This window comes from Diadema antillarum, unplaced genomic scaffold, assembly GCF_040938485.1.
Source record: "Diadema antillarum isolate AM-2024a unplaced genomic scaffold, OU_Dant_1.0 scf00000074, whole genome shotgun sequence".
In the NCBI taxonomy this organism is placed as follows: Eukaryota; Metazoa; Echinodermata; class Echinoidea; order Diadematoida; family Diadematidae; genus Diadema; species Diadema antillarum.
The window spans coordinates 2,354,172-2,369,133 of NW_027270963.1; the positions used below are offsets into that span (position 1 = coordinate 2,354,172).

Here is a 14,962-nt window from a genome sequence, read left to right on the forward strand (position 1 = left end):
ATTCTCAGCACTGCTCTACACCTTAGGCTGCATTGCTTGGGCCAATTTAGCCTAGACACAGTGTACGACAAAAGTCTCTGATAGGAGAGAGGGATTTTTCAGAGTATTTGATCTGTGCACTTGTAAACCTTAAACTTATCTATTTGTCTCTCTCCCTCTTTTTGTGTTGTGTGTATAATAGATGTTTTCATTGGCATTTGTGTGCTTGTTTGTTTGTTTGTCTGTGTGCAAAACAACTCAAAAAGTTGTGAACAGATTTGAATGAAACTTGCAGGAAAAGTTGAAATTGACAAAAGAAACGGATGAATAAATTTTAGTAGTCACTAGTGATCCAGGAATTTTCATGGATTTTTGAAGGATTTTATATCTTGTGTCAGATAGGGTCAATGAACTTGGGAGTTCAAGCTGCGCGGATTTGGGGTTTGCATACGCGCTCTAAAGTGCGTGCTCTGCTTTTCTGGTTTAGCTTGGAGAATGTTGCGAATGAAGTGTTGCCCATTATTCTCGCTCTCAACATGCTTTCTTGCATCAAGATGGCATTCTGTGGTTCCCTGGAAATGTAATGAATAGTAGGGTTTTAGCAGTAATGATTCTTAAAGCTTATCACAATAAGCGCTTAGAGACTTGAATGTAATTTGCGCTCTATAAAAATGGTTTATTATTACTATTATTATTACTATTCCTTTCAACAGGTGGATATATTCACCAACACAAGGAGCGATGGACTGGGGACCACTCGCCTAACCCAGAGTGCCATCATACCCTTCGGGGGCGCAAACACTGCCCTTACTGCCGGAAACACCCTGAACTTGGTTGGACTCCAGGCCAACTTTGATCTCACTGCATTCCAGTGTGCAGATATCCCCTTTGTGTGTGTACGCCTGAGCAGGAACTCCAATTCCAACCCAGAATTTACACTGGAAGGCGTCTCTTCAACATCACTTGTCTCATGCCAGGTTCTAGATTGCAATGGTATGTTGCAACTCAATGTTGCAAATTGTTATTCTTATTTCATAGTGATGTGGAAGGAAAACAGTTCTGTACCAACAAAAGGAAGAAAAAAATATAAGATCAAACTTCGGATTACAGGTAATATTTGGACGGATGAATCAATCCGAGACGATTGTCTTTAACTGATCCATATGGTACTAGTAGAACCTGTTTACATGTGTGTAGTGCATAATGCATGATATGATTTTTCCACCATTGTTTGGCATAGTTTGTGTAGCTGGATTCTAGTGACAGAGTTAGAGCCAGACTAGGTGGTCAGTATTGATGTGACATCGTCCATCTTAAGTAGATATTAACTGGTTACCTTCAAGACTTTGTAATTCCCATTGTGTCCGTATATGACATACTTGGGTCTTGTAAGAAATAACTTAACCTTGTCATCAGCAGAGTGTGTCTGCCTGTAATTAATGCTCAAATCGCCTGCTCATCTACAGAGTTCACACAATACTTGTGGAATAATACCTCAATCAGTCATCAAGAATTTGGATAATAAGGGACTGACATTTGGTTGCAGCACTCTGGTTTAAGCTCCTCAGAGGAAAAAAGAGAAATGAGTTACCATTGACTGATTTTGACATGTCATTAGCTCTTGCCTTCCTTCAAAATCCAACATATTGTTGCAGTCTGACAGTGCTGTCGTGGTGTACAAACTAGAAAAAGATAGAGAAGAAGGCGACAGAGTAACTGCTTTCTCAGTATGAAATCAATATGCTTGCAGAATTGATGTGCTTCTTTCCAATGTCAAATATCGCCAAAATGAATATTTGAAGAGACGTGAAGCCGTCCGAAAAAAGCCAAAACAAAAAAAAAGCCAAAAGGCCTTGAGTTGCATTTGATTTGATCATGGCTATGCTAGGATACATGAAAAACATATAAGACAGTTACTGTATACGCTATAATTTTCGCATACATAAATTTTCGCGAATTGCCGCTCTCACACATTTTCGCAAGTGGTTAAATTCGTGATTGGGGGACCAGAGAAAATATGAAGTGGCAAAGAAAGTGTGAATTTTCAACTAACTAGCAAATAAGAATGATACTAGTTATACACTGCATGAAAAAAACTTACCAAACTCTGCGAACTAGTAAGTTAGAATTCAACATTTTTGAAGTGGTTAGACTAAGTCCATCGCACTAGATTTCTGACGAGTGGTCCCCTTGCGATAATGGATTGACTCTCTACAGTATTCGTAAGTAGACGTGGACGTATGTACGTATGGTCTGTTCGGTAAGCCATGACATGGTATACTAGTACTGAAATGTTCGTATCACTAAGGCAATGGATTCATTTTGGAAGGTAATATTTTCGCGTGTTTTTAATTGCGCGAATAGCTCCCGACTCGCGAAATTCGCGAAATATATAGCGTATACAGTATTTATATACCAGCCTTTGCAATTGTGGTACATTGTATATACATGTACAAGTAGGTTGCTTGTGCAGTAAGGTATGTGTGTACTCTGACGATTCATTCCAGAGGAGGTCATACATCTCTATCATCCCTGTGCCTTTTCTTTGTTCTTGCTCTATCAGATCTTAACCCTTGTGAGAACCACCAGTGCCTCAACGGGGCCTCATGTATCGAAACAGGCATCACATACGTCTGCCAGTGTGCTACCGGCTGGACAGGCACCTTCTGCCAAACTCGTGAGTTATTTCTTTCTGTTGAATACAATTTGATTTGATCTGTGGTCTCCACATGGTAGAGTATACAATTTCCAGTTATATTCAATCGTTGCAGTTCAGACATATAAGAATGTATGAACAAACAATGTTACTGGAAGATGAACATAAAAGATAATTGGACAAAGTACTCTGCAAAAATTGTCCCAGTATTGAGCATTAAGCTGAAATTCTGGTGTTTGAGGTTGCTCTTCAATTTTCAGAAGAATGACTGCATGAATTGTTTGTATAGTGAAAGAATTCCACTGTCAAATCATTCGTAGCATGGGTATATATAATATATAAATTCACAATGCTGATACAAAATATCGCTTAGGATAATTTGTCAGTCATTGTTACTATTATCCATAATTAATAATTTCCCACTGGCATATTATACTTGAGCTTGACACATGCATGTGCAAAATGTTTTTACTTGTTGGATCCAGATCAATATTTGTATTCAGTTCAATGCTTAAATGTATTTATGTGTGCCACATCCTCTGATTTTATTTCTTGAACCTGTTGGCGTAAAGTCCTGGGTAAACTATAACTTATGTCATAATGGAATATTCACAATAGTTATGTGTCATATTTTGATATTTTTGTGTAAAAAATTCACTGTGAGAATAATGCCACAAATTTGACGAGATGTGGTCAAAATGTTTGATTATGAACAATGTGTCAGTAATTTTTGTTTTTGTGTTTCCTTTATCGAACTGTATACAAACTTCAAAGTTGACTAAGAGATATTACAACCTGTAGAGAGAAGTTTTGTACTTTAACGTTGCATAGGTATAAGCACGCAACTACAATGGTTTAAATTGATTATGACCAATTACAACATCTTTTTCTAGCAATCGATTACTGTGCAGCGACACCCTGCCAGAATGGAGGAACTTGTCAGAACTTGCCAACCACTTTTCAGTGCACCTGCGTTCTTGGTTGGCAAGGAGATAGGTGCCAGCTGGTTGACCAAGGTGAGAAATAAGGATTATTCCCTAGACTACTCCATGATTCTCTTGGGTACAATTGGTGAAGTAAAAAAATAGAGAAAAAATAGCTGTTGAATGTTCCAGATTTGTTTGGCAAGATAGCTCCTGAGTCATAACTGCTTCAGGTCTTTTCCCTTTGTAAACATTGTGTTATCTATTGTTGATAAGTCACATACCACAAGTAAGATCATACTCTTGCTCTTCACAACAAATACATAATTAATCAAGTACTGTAAACCAGAAATGTTCATGTGCATGAAACTTTTGCAAATTTTTGTGAGGAGGCAAGATTCATGCAAACAAAATGCACATATTTTTTTTTCTTCTACTCAATGCATAGAATGCCAATTATTCATGGCAACTCCTAAAAGTTTCATACCACAAATATTTCTTGTTTTACAGTATAATCATGAATCTTGTTATGCACATGTTTACTGGCCCAATGAAAAGGCAACTGCCTCAGTAGAAAGAATCATGAATTTCAAATGAATCTTAGAAATTTCAAAGAAATTTACTCTGTAATTTCAGTTGGCTGTTTGTCATTATCATAGCCAGGACACATTTAAAAAAAAAACAGTCTTTAGGGGCTTATTGCATGAACATAAGCTGATAAGATATGGGTGGAATGAGGCTAAAATGTGTCACTGGTGAGCAAGAATAATTCTTGGATTTTCTGTTGTATTCTTCAGAGTTTCCTATGTGTCTTTCAACTGCTGGAAAAGATACATGAAATCATGTGTTAGTATCTGAGTTTTAAGAATGATACCATCCAACAATTAATGTATACAAGGGTGTAAATTTCTGAATAGACCATGGACAGGACGTATGATGATAGTGCTTGCTATAGATATGAAGGAAAGCTAATTAAGTGTAAAATTGAAAATGCAATGATTTGGCAAGTGCTTCATTTTTCTCTTCAATCAGGTGTTATCATGGAGTTTGTCCAGCTGCTCATCAACTCTGGCACTGTGCGACAGGGCTCTGCATTCACCAACCTCAATGTTAATGTTGGTCTATCCAGCAACCCAGCTGGCAGCGGCATCTCTGGCACTGGCCTCTGGCAAGTCACCATCTTCCCAAACACGCAGATCAACGGGAACGGCGTGTCGGTGATCCCAGGGGTCACGCCTGTCCTGACCGGCGTCCAGTCGGGCACCAGCCTGGCGTCAGGCGGTCAGGCGACCATTTTAGGCGTGCCCGTCAGCCTCAACCTTGGGGGAGTGACCTGTTCTCAGATCCCTTACCTGTGTGTGAGGGTCAGGAAAGGGGAAAACCCCAACCCAGATTTCCTGCTGACTGGCTCTTTGGTCAACTGCATCCCCAGCAATTGTCAGGGTAAATTCTTTCTAACTCTCACCAGACTCGGTATGCCAATCAGCACACACTCAGCAGTATGCTTTGTTTTGTCAGTCTGGACAGATGGCATATAACTAACCCTCTGTAAACAGAAATTTCTTAATTCATACATGAAAGATACCAAGATAAGAAGTAAATGTATGCAGTTCATTTTCAAGGTTCCATGTCAAATTGCATCTGAGTCCATGTAAACTCAGATGTAGAAACCAAAGGCAGAGAGAGAAAGAGGAAGGAGACATGTTGTCACATATCTACTGCAAACACTGACTTTTTTTTTTGCAAATGGCTGTTGATTGGACGTTTTGTGGGCTATTAATATAATGCTTTGTTGTCTTTTCATTATCTCGACAACTGCAAAAGAACCATGACACATTGTTCAGAAAAATGTTACTTCTCAAACAAACCATTTCTAAAAAACATGATTTGCCTTCAGGTGAAATCTGTCAGAAGAAAGTAATTGTATTCCAAGGATTTGAGCAGCGGGCCCCATAGCAACTAATAGTCATCTGATATTGCCATGTTAGTTTGCAGGCCTGAAACAGAGCGTGTGGGGCTGATTTTTGTTTTCATTTTTTTTCAATGTTCACACCTGTTGCTACTTTCGTGATCAAGAGCCTATTTGTGAAATTTGTGGAAATAAGACCATCACAAAACTTCAGCATTTTCAGTATTCACTTTCCTGTCTGTCTATCATTAGGTGTCATCATCACTGACATCCTGAACTTCTTACAGTCGGGTTTCCAAGTCAACGAGAACTCCAACTCCAATGCAATCTCATTCACACTGCGGATCAACAGCGACGTGCAGGGGGGTAGTATACAAGGCACCAACTTGTGGTAAGGTTCAATGCGCCTTCAATGTTCATAATGATGATGATGTGTGACCCGCTACGACAAAAGGATCCGAAAGTTGGGGGAGGACAATTTTCTGAAAATGATGTGACATTATTCCCTTACTCTTCCACTTTAATTTCATATATTACACTACTCATAAAAAAATTCGGTTGTGGAGATATCCATGATTTTGTTAGCGCATGTCGAGTGGTTTAGGAAATCAGTGCTACCTTCAAAATTTTCCTTCCTACGCTATCATGATCAAGGGGAGGCAAGACAGTTTTCACTGCTTGACAATAGAAGGTATGCTCCTAGCGACCTCCAGCGATGTTCATTCAAGCTTAGCGCCAGTGGTCAAGCATGACCAATCAGTAACCAGGATGCCACGCACTGACCAAGAAGATCACTCCCTCATTGCTAGGGGCGGAGTCTAGCTGCGGTGCTAAATCCAAATCTTCGGACATGTTCCTGTTCCGTTGAAAGTCGGAAAAATCGTGGCCTGGAAACACGCTATTTTCTTGCCTTTCCTTTGATCACGTAGCTTTGAAATATCAGAAGATAATAAACGATACATTACACTGCAAAATATGCCAAAAACAGAAATGGCATCGTTTTGACCGATTTTTATGATCTGACTTCAAAGTTGATTTTCTCGGCTCAGCCGTCAGCGACTTTAGGATCCTTTTGTTGCAGCGGGTCACATATGGTTCTATTTCCGTAGGGTAACCTCTTCACTTTTAACCCGTTGAGGACGATTTGATATTGCTACAACACCCATTTCTCATAGACGCTTGCCCGAGTATACTCGGGACTCGTCCTCCACAGGTTAATACCCATTTGAACTTTGTGGTGGAAAGGATTATAGTGAGCGAAACATTGTGACAGTAGATTTGTGTACCTGGGAGGATTTACAGTCAGACCATTATGTTATGTTACTCCCGCACGCAGTGCGCACGGGGCTGCTTCGTGCGGCTGCGTGCAGGTTCGTGCGATCTCGCACGGGAGCGTATGGCTCCGTGCGCCCCTGTACGCGCCCGTGCGTAGTCGTGCACCTCCGTGCGGATCTGCACGCCCCCGTGCAGATCCGCACGCCTGCGTGCGAATCTGTACGCCCGCGTGCGGATCCATACTCCCTCGCACGGGCCCGTGCGAGTGTGGCGCACGGACCCGTGCAGCTCTGCCGCACGGACCCGTGCGGCTTTGGGGTGCGATTTCGCACGGCCCCGTGCCGCCAGTGCTTGGTTCCCGCATGATCCCATCCCAACCTCCCTGGTTCCCGCGCAGTGCTTACATGGTACATGTACAGTACGTGTGTGTTATCAGGCGTGTACCGCGTGCGAGTCCATGCGCCATTCCCCTCGGTCGGCATAATTATGAAATGAGACGATTCCCGACAATATGTGCGTACAAGGGTTGTTATTTGCGCATTGCCAGTCAGTTGGCAAGCCGAAAACCCCGTCTAGAATATCCAAGTTCTCGCACGCGTGACCACGAGTTGACCCCGCAGAAGATGATCAGTGAATTACGTTTTCACATGATTTTTTTTTTTTTTTTTTTGATTTGACAGGTTACGGTTAGAACCTGAATGCAATACTGTTCAAATTTTCCACGAACGACATGAAAGACCATCAACTTCGAGCATGGCAATTACATTGTATTCATTACCGATGTACGGCACCGGAAATTATGGGTTCTCGTACTCGTCTAAAATTCTCCCACAAGTCTTCTTTTTCATCGTAGGGCACCAACGAACGTATATAGTAACATGTAAACGGAAGATTATGTAAGATGATACCTACAAGGTGTGACGTGCGTGATGATTAGATGGGTCAACAGCCAGCTGAAATCATAGGGATATCGGGATATCATGCCTTTACTCTGCACGAAATCGCGAAAATATCGTACTGTCCCACATATAGAAATTGACGTTTTCTGGATGCCCTTGTTTGTGTGTTATGAGCGACCCCAGCGTAACTGACATGGTCAGTTATAAGCGTCTACTAGCTGTGATATACTGTACTTGTGTCTGTGGTTGGGCATTATGTACAAGTAGCCTACTGCCTCTTTCTTGGCCTCTCTCTCTCTCTTTCTCTCTCTCTCTCTTTCTTCGATTGTTTGTCTTCCCTTGATCTTGTAATTCATAATACATTGTATGTTTATTTGGTTTGTTTTTGTCAATCCTGATGATTTCTTCGACTGGAAGTGCTGTCTGATTCTCAGTTTCTTTCTCCACGGTGAAAATCCAATTGAATTCCCACTGAAAATAATGCCAGCAATCATTCAGTCCACCCTCTCTCAATTCAAAGCATCCTAGGCATACACTCAATTACCAGTATACTATAACTACTAGTTATACCGTTCACTTCCGTGAACACAGTTACATTACCCGTATATCGAAATTCCGCTTACATTATCCACTCTGTTATTGTTTTTTGTTTTGTTTGTTTTTTCTCGGTGAAAACAACATTTTGACGTAGCAAAAGAAAACTGCTGATCCCAAGGACTGGTACTATGGGAGGCCATTGTATCTATTCTCACTACATTAGTAGGCCTACATATGAAACTAGGCAAAGAACCTTTGATACATCATTACACATACCTTTATCATTATTTAGTAAAATACCAGTACATTCTTTTTCATTATTATTATTAATAACAGAGAAAGGAGCACAATCGACGAGTTGTTTTCCTTTATAAATGTATATACATACACGTGTATCCATATATTTATTACATGTAGGTGTTGAAAGAACTACATTGTAGTAAAGTTTCAAGGTATCCATCAATCTTCATGGCAATGTATCATACCAGTACACATAACAAAAATATGTATAGTATGTTACCAAAAGTAAGAGCTGTATAAGCAGTTTTTCTTACTCTTTAGCAGCATAGTCAAATGTGGTTTATACTATTTTATTCATTAATTGATTTACTCATCTATGTATTTATTCATTCATTTATTTTTGTTGATTAATTTTTTGGTGGTGGCCTTGGTCTCAGTCTCCAGCTAAGTCACATGTAAGACCCTTATGCAATTAAGGTACAACTGTCGGCGATCTTGTGAGTAGGAATGCGAGTAGGAACAGTCTGTCTCGACTACGACAGTGATGTACAGTGAACATAAAAAAAAAAAAATATATATATATATATATATATATATATACACCGTGTATATATTCGTCTGGTGCAGCTCATGTAAAAGGCAAAGGCATGTACCAGCTAGTTTGAACAATTGCAGAGCTACACTGTGTCAAGCAGATCTATGCAAATAATTTGCCATCAAGTTTTCACACTGGCAATAAACTACACTATATCATGTTACACAAACAGAATTCTGAATATTGCTTGAATATTTGTAAGTGAAAAATAAAGCTAGAATATCACAAATGCTTTTGAGGCAATACCATGTAAATTACAACATTGTACATGCCATCTGCACTTTTGGCAAGGTTTTACTTAATTGAGACAGAGATAACTTCAATAACAGTCCAAACTGCATAAAGGTTTGAGGGGGTAAAAATGCCCTTGAGTACTCTGAAGGCAGGTATGTGTATCTACTAGTACAGTGTATTCACACCCCCAAGGTTACACATATACATCAAATACAGGGTCACATAAACCAACAGCTGCAAAAGAAATTTGAAGATGTGCATGACTACATATGAAGTGTATTTACTGTAAAAAAAATAAAACATGTTCAAAAAATATGAACTTCATCAACAGTCCAAACAGCAAAGAATTTTTGAAGGTGTTGTCTGTAATATGAAGCATGCTTATTGGAAACAAAACGGATATAACTTTGAATACACTTCAAAACATCGATAATTACTAGAAATCAAAGGAGAAAAATTTCAGTACAAGTGACCCTTATACGTGTAGCACCTGGCAAAATATTTATGTGAAGAGATCTTTCATCCCAACTTTACCATTATACTGTACACAATCTTATCTGAAATGTCCATAGGCAATCTAATCGTCCAAACATCTGTATTAACTGAATACACATGTACTGTTAAAGTGAAAATTTTGTGGTTCGAAATGTACACGCTTTCCGCGCAACCAGAAACTAGCGCGAAAATAAAAGCATGCAAATATTTTTGCTTGCCATATGTTTCTGTGCCTGATGTCCTGATTCCACAGATTTAAAAACACGTGAAGCTCTTCTTATCCGGCCAAATGCGAACAATATGTCGCTAAAAAATATATATCCACTTTTACAGTATCAGTACATGTGGACAAGCAGTATCAGACACATTTAAAATACATGTATACATGTACACAATGAATGTGTGTCATTTTTTCATGGACCTTATGAATAAGTGAATGATATTTGACCCCGTTACCAGTAACAACACTCGACTTGTGGAGTATTAATTGGCCTACATAACTGATAAGAACAAGTTCGTTCATGCGAACATACAGGCAGATTTGGTGGAAACTTTTTGTACACATTTGCACATGTAATGTATTATCATCTGTCTAACTGCTGTGTCAGAATCTTCATTTTCCTTATCCCTTCTTGACCGTTCAATTCCTTTTGGTGACAGACCTTGTGTATTTACCTGTTAAAAAACAGAATTCTTACATCTTTGAAACCTCTTCTGAAATGGGTCAGAACCCAGATATCAACAATACAAGATGAATACTCACTAAACCTCTTATAGTGCTTCATTGGTGATGTACAAACATACCTTCAGCGGCAATTAAGACATGCCCCCTGTTGAGTATTGGCTGGAAGTGCAGCTACTACTTCATATACAGTAATGTACTCGCTTTCATAACGTTTATCAAGGATATCATAGTTCCATGCATTGAATATCTGTAATGGTCGAACTTCACATTTACTACAACACCCTTTTGCTTTTCAAAGGACATAAATGTACCATCGTCTTTACTAAAAATTTGAAAAAAAAAGTAAAATAAATGTTCTTGTAAAGATGAATGAAGAATTAAGTTGATAGAACATATATGTTTTATCAATTTCATTCTTCTTGTTGTATCATACCACATATTTAGCACCTTTGTGAGGTAGATTATCGTGATCACATACTGTTCATGGCCGGTGCAGCCATGGGGGCCGTGGGGGCTCAGTTTTTGTGCACCATACAGAAGGTGTCAGCACTTTGGGCCCCACACTTTTTTCAACCCGGAAATAGGTACCGGTAAGTGGCACTAAGAAAAATATAGATACACCTTGAAGTATGGTGGTGGTAAGGTTATGTTCTTTCTCTGAATAGCTTTTTCTTGCTTGTCAGGCGAAAACACCTGGAAGTGGACTGGTAGAGGTGAGCCGAGGACCTTTTTTTTTTTTTTCGCTTGTCAGCCGAAAAAAACGGAAGTGGATGGTAAGAAAAGATATTGTGTGTTTTTTTTGTCATCTTGTTGTTGGTTGTTTTTTTTTTTTTCCTGCTTGCTAGCTCATGAAACCCGGAAGTGGGCCCCCACACTTTTTTGAAAATGCTGTGCCGGCCATGCTGTTCTAGGTTTTTCAATGAACTGACAAAGTCTCTTAATCAATGTTTCTGTTCTTGTTAGAAAGTCATTAAGCGCTTGCAACAACAGTGCTCTACGGTACTTGATAAAATCTGTCAGAGATTGAATGGTGTTCATCCAGGGAAACAAAATATAGCAGTGTGCAATATGATAAGTAGATCTTCTCGTTTATGTCCTGCAGGTTATCCTGGAGGCCATAAAGAGGAGAATCATCATAAATATGCACGGTCAGGTACCGGTACTGTACTGTGGTAACCGCAGCAGCGACCCCAACGCTACTGGTTACGACGCCCCGCGCCGGGGTTAGTACTGGGGATACCTACATGCAAGTGTACAATGCGACACAAATAGAGAAAGGATTAGAAAATGCATAACAATTTTTCCAACCATTACTCAAAATTAATCATAATTAGATGATATTCTAAACCATTATTCATAATAACATGTCCCTAACATTATGTTGGAGTAAACCCCAATTCAAGCAGAGGCAACTACAGACAGACATTGTACAATGTACATGTACTAAACATGTACACGTACTATACACACATTTACCTACAAGGAGTGTGATCTGAGAATTATCAATCATAACATATTTTTTTTTTTTATCTCAGTGTCATTGACAGCAAAAAAACAATCAAACAAACAAAAGTAATAATTGATAACTCAGCTCACACGCCTTGTAATTGAAACCTCTACCAGAATAATTCAGACTACACTCTCTTAAACCTAATTGTCACAAGTGTGGAAGACTCTACATCTCTATGATTTACTGCAAATATACCGGGTACTTAAAAATTAAAATATGAAAAATTAAAAAAGCCCACCCAGTTCTCAGTCACTATACGTCCATTGCAACAGGGACAGCACTCGATGATTTCCTGAAAATTATCTATACCGTTAGTCAGGGCACCAGCTTGCCACATCTACAGGTAGGACCCAGGTTTCGACGCCCAGCAGATAATTCTTATTAAATTTTATACTCAATACAAACGTCTGACTTCAACAATCAACAAAGTTATCAATCACATTTCTAGTTTTTATAAACCCTGTTTGTCACTTGTCATCCTAATCTGATGGTGGAATATTTAGGGGAAAAGCAACACAGTGTCAGCAGAAATGCTGATATCAGCCATTTTTAGGGGTTCAAAACAATATGATGCATTTTGTATGACAACGCCGTAAAATGAAATTCACTCATGACCATTATTTTACTTTAGTATCAATTTGTTTGCCATATCCTGATGTTTGATTTCTGTAATCGCCTTAAGCAATTGCATGACTGAAATTCGTAATTAATGAGCAAACTTGTAGAAGGCGTTGGCTTTGAGAATGTGGCACCAGATTTCGACAATGAAACAACAAGTTCTTGCGCTGGTGTGATTGCTGGTTTGCGTTTACAATGTAGTGTATGCGTACTGTATGCACCATGTGTTTTATGTGTGATGCGTGCTGCATGATTGTGCGAAAAATCGCTTAAAATTGAACAGGAGCGCATTCAAATGGGAATTTGTTTAAGGCATATCATTATTGGCCTTTTAAATAGCTCAATTTCATATCGAAATTCTCAGGTAAAACGGTGCAGTTTTGATGGTAAACAAGGAAATGTGCTAAAGTGTCGAAAACTAACTACGACAAGCAGCCCCATACGCATCTACGCTGTGCATGATAGAATGGGCTGCCGGTTGCAGTTACGAAAACTGGCACCCTAGCTGTATACTAGTATACAGCGGCAGCGTAATTCTGATCATTCTTTCTTAGTATAGGTGATCCCGATGAGCCGTAAAATCCAATCCATAATCTCAGGGCCGCCAACATTGGAAACTAGTAGTAGATCTAGTTGTAGTTCAGTGTTAGACTCCCATGCTATAATTTGGGTGTCAAAATGAGTGAGATCAATAGAAATGCATGCAAATGAAATGAAGCTTTAGACGTGTAAACTGAGCAGTCAGTCTGAGGATGATGAGGTGAGTGAGCTGTGAGAAAGGACCAAAATGAGCAGAGTTGAGCGAGTCTCACTCTCAATGTGAGTGAGAGTTGCAGTTGGCATGAAATCTAACCTACTACTACTAGTACTAGATTCTAGTACATCTTTGCACACTGTACGGCTAATGAGCAGCGCTAAAGTAATTGTAAATTAGATGTTCGGTCATGCCATCGCCACATAGATTACACATGTATGCAAATATCACACATGATGTCCCCTGTCCCCCTATTCCCACATCCTCTCCCCCTATTCCCAATACTGGCAATAGTCAATTCTGATGTCTGGATGTGGGATGAGCAGTAATTAGGCGTACCAGCCTGTCTGCCTTGCCTTTTTTTTTTTTTTTTTTTTTGAACTGACGATACAGTGTAGATGAGGATAGACCTGGAAGCTCGACTGCTGCTATACAGCAATCTTCCAGTATCTTCGGTAAAGGTTTAGTAGGTAAATGATCACGGGCATGGCACCACGGGCCACGGCCATCGCCGGCCACGGAGTTTCATTTGACGAATTAGCAACGCTAATTTCAATGTATGGGACTACCTCCGCACAAATCGTCATCATCAGCAGCAGCACGGATAACTACAATACACAGCAACAGAACGAAAGTTCCATTACGCTGTGGTCAGGTGGAGATTTGACTTACAACTTATTTTAAGCGGCTTTGAATTTATCTGTGGATGGCATTGATGTATCATAGCAAAGGGCAGATCTGATCCAGAGTCCCGTATGGTTTGCTAACGGTGCATTTGCGGTCAGTCCTAAAGTCGACCCGCCTTTTGTTTTAGACGGTACAGATTGGGGACCCTAACTCTAAACCTAACCCTAACCATCAAACCCTAACCCTAACCCTTATCCTAACCCTGGCCATAACCCTAACCCTAACACTCAGACTCTTAGGCCCTAACCCTTAACCCTAAACGCTAACCATAACCCAACGTATTTCCCATAGGTCTAATATGCGCCATGCCCCAATCTGTGCCGTCTAGGGGGAAAAAAAAAAAAAAAAAAAAGCAGGCGGGACACAGAAAAAATGCCTTCGTTCGATCCAACCCGGTACCCGCAGAAATGGTTTGACTGCATGGGGTGGTCGGTTGGACCCTCTGGAACACCCGTAGGCAGTATGTGATTCCAAATTATGGTGTTCATGAAATTTTACAGTCCACTTAGAAGCGACAAGATCAAGATCTTATTGTTCGAAAAAAAGGTCTGCGCATTATAAGACTACTACTGTACACACAACAGTGGTACCCAGTGAACCGTTTTTTTCTTTTTTTTTTTCTCTTTTTTTTTTTGTCCTTGTCGCAATCACTGGCTAGCTATGCGCCCTCACTCGGCTTAGAGCAGTTGATGTAAGAACAGAAAACTGTTGATCCCAACATGGACCTACAGGTCCATGATCCGAAGGACTCCTTTACAAGGTTACAGCTTGTTATTCCAAAGGCTCTTTATTCCTAAAATTCGTTATTCCAAAGGTTCATTGTTCCGAATTTCATTTTCGGATTAACCAATCTTCAGAATAACGAACCTTCGGAATAACGAACAGCACCCCTTTACAATGGGAGGCCATTGTACACTTTCTCTTTTCTACTACAGGCAAGAACTCTAGATACATTACTACACATGC

The 14,962-nt window shown here is 39.9% G+C and overlaps 1 protein-coding gene across 1 annotated transcript in view; it reads left to right on the plus strand.

The window, feature by feature from the left end:
- Positions 1-14,962, plus strand: part of LOC139717354 (cadherin-23-like) — a 197,374-nt gene that overhangs the window by 30,436 nt on the left and 151,976 nt on the right. The window contains exons 10-14 of the mRNA XM_071628860.1: positions 693-972; positions 2,543-2,656; positions 3,529-3,651; positions 4,591-5,001; positions 5,720-5,858. Of these exons, the coding sequence (XP_071484961.1) occupies positions 693-972; positions 2,543-2,656; positions 3,529-3,651; positions 4,591-5,001; positions 5,720-5,858 (1,067 nt within the window). The remainder of the gene's footprint in view (positions 1-692; positions 973-2,542; positions 2,657-3,528; positions 3,652-4,590; positions 5,002-5,719; positions 5,859-14,962) is intronic.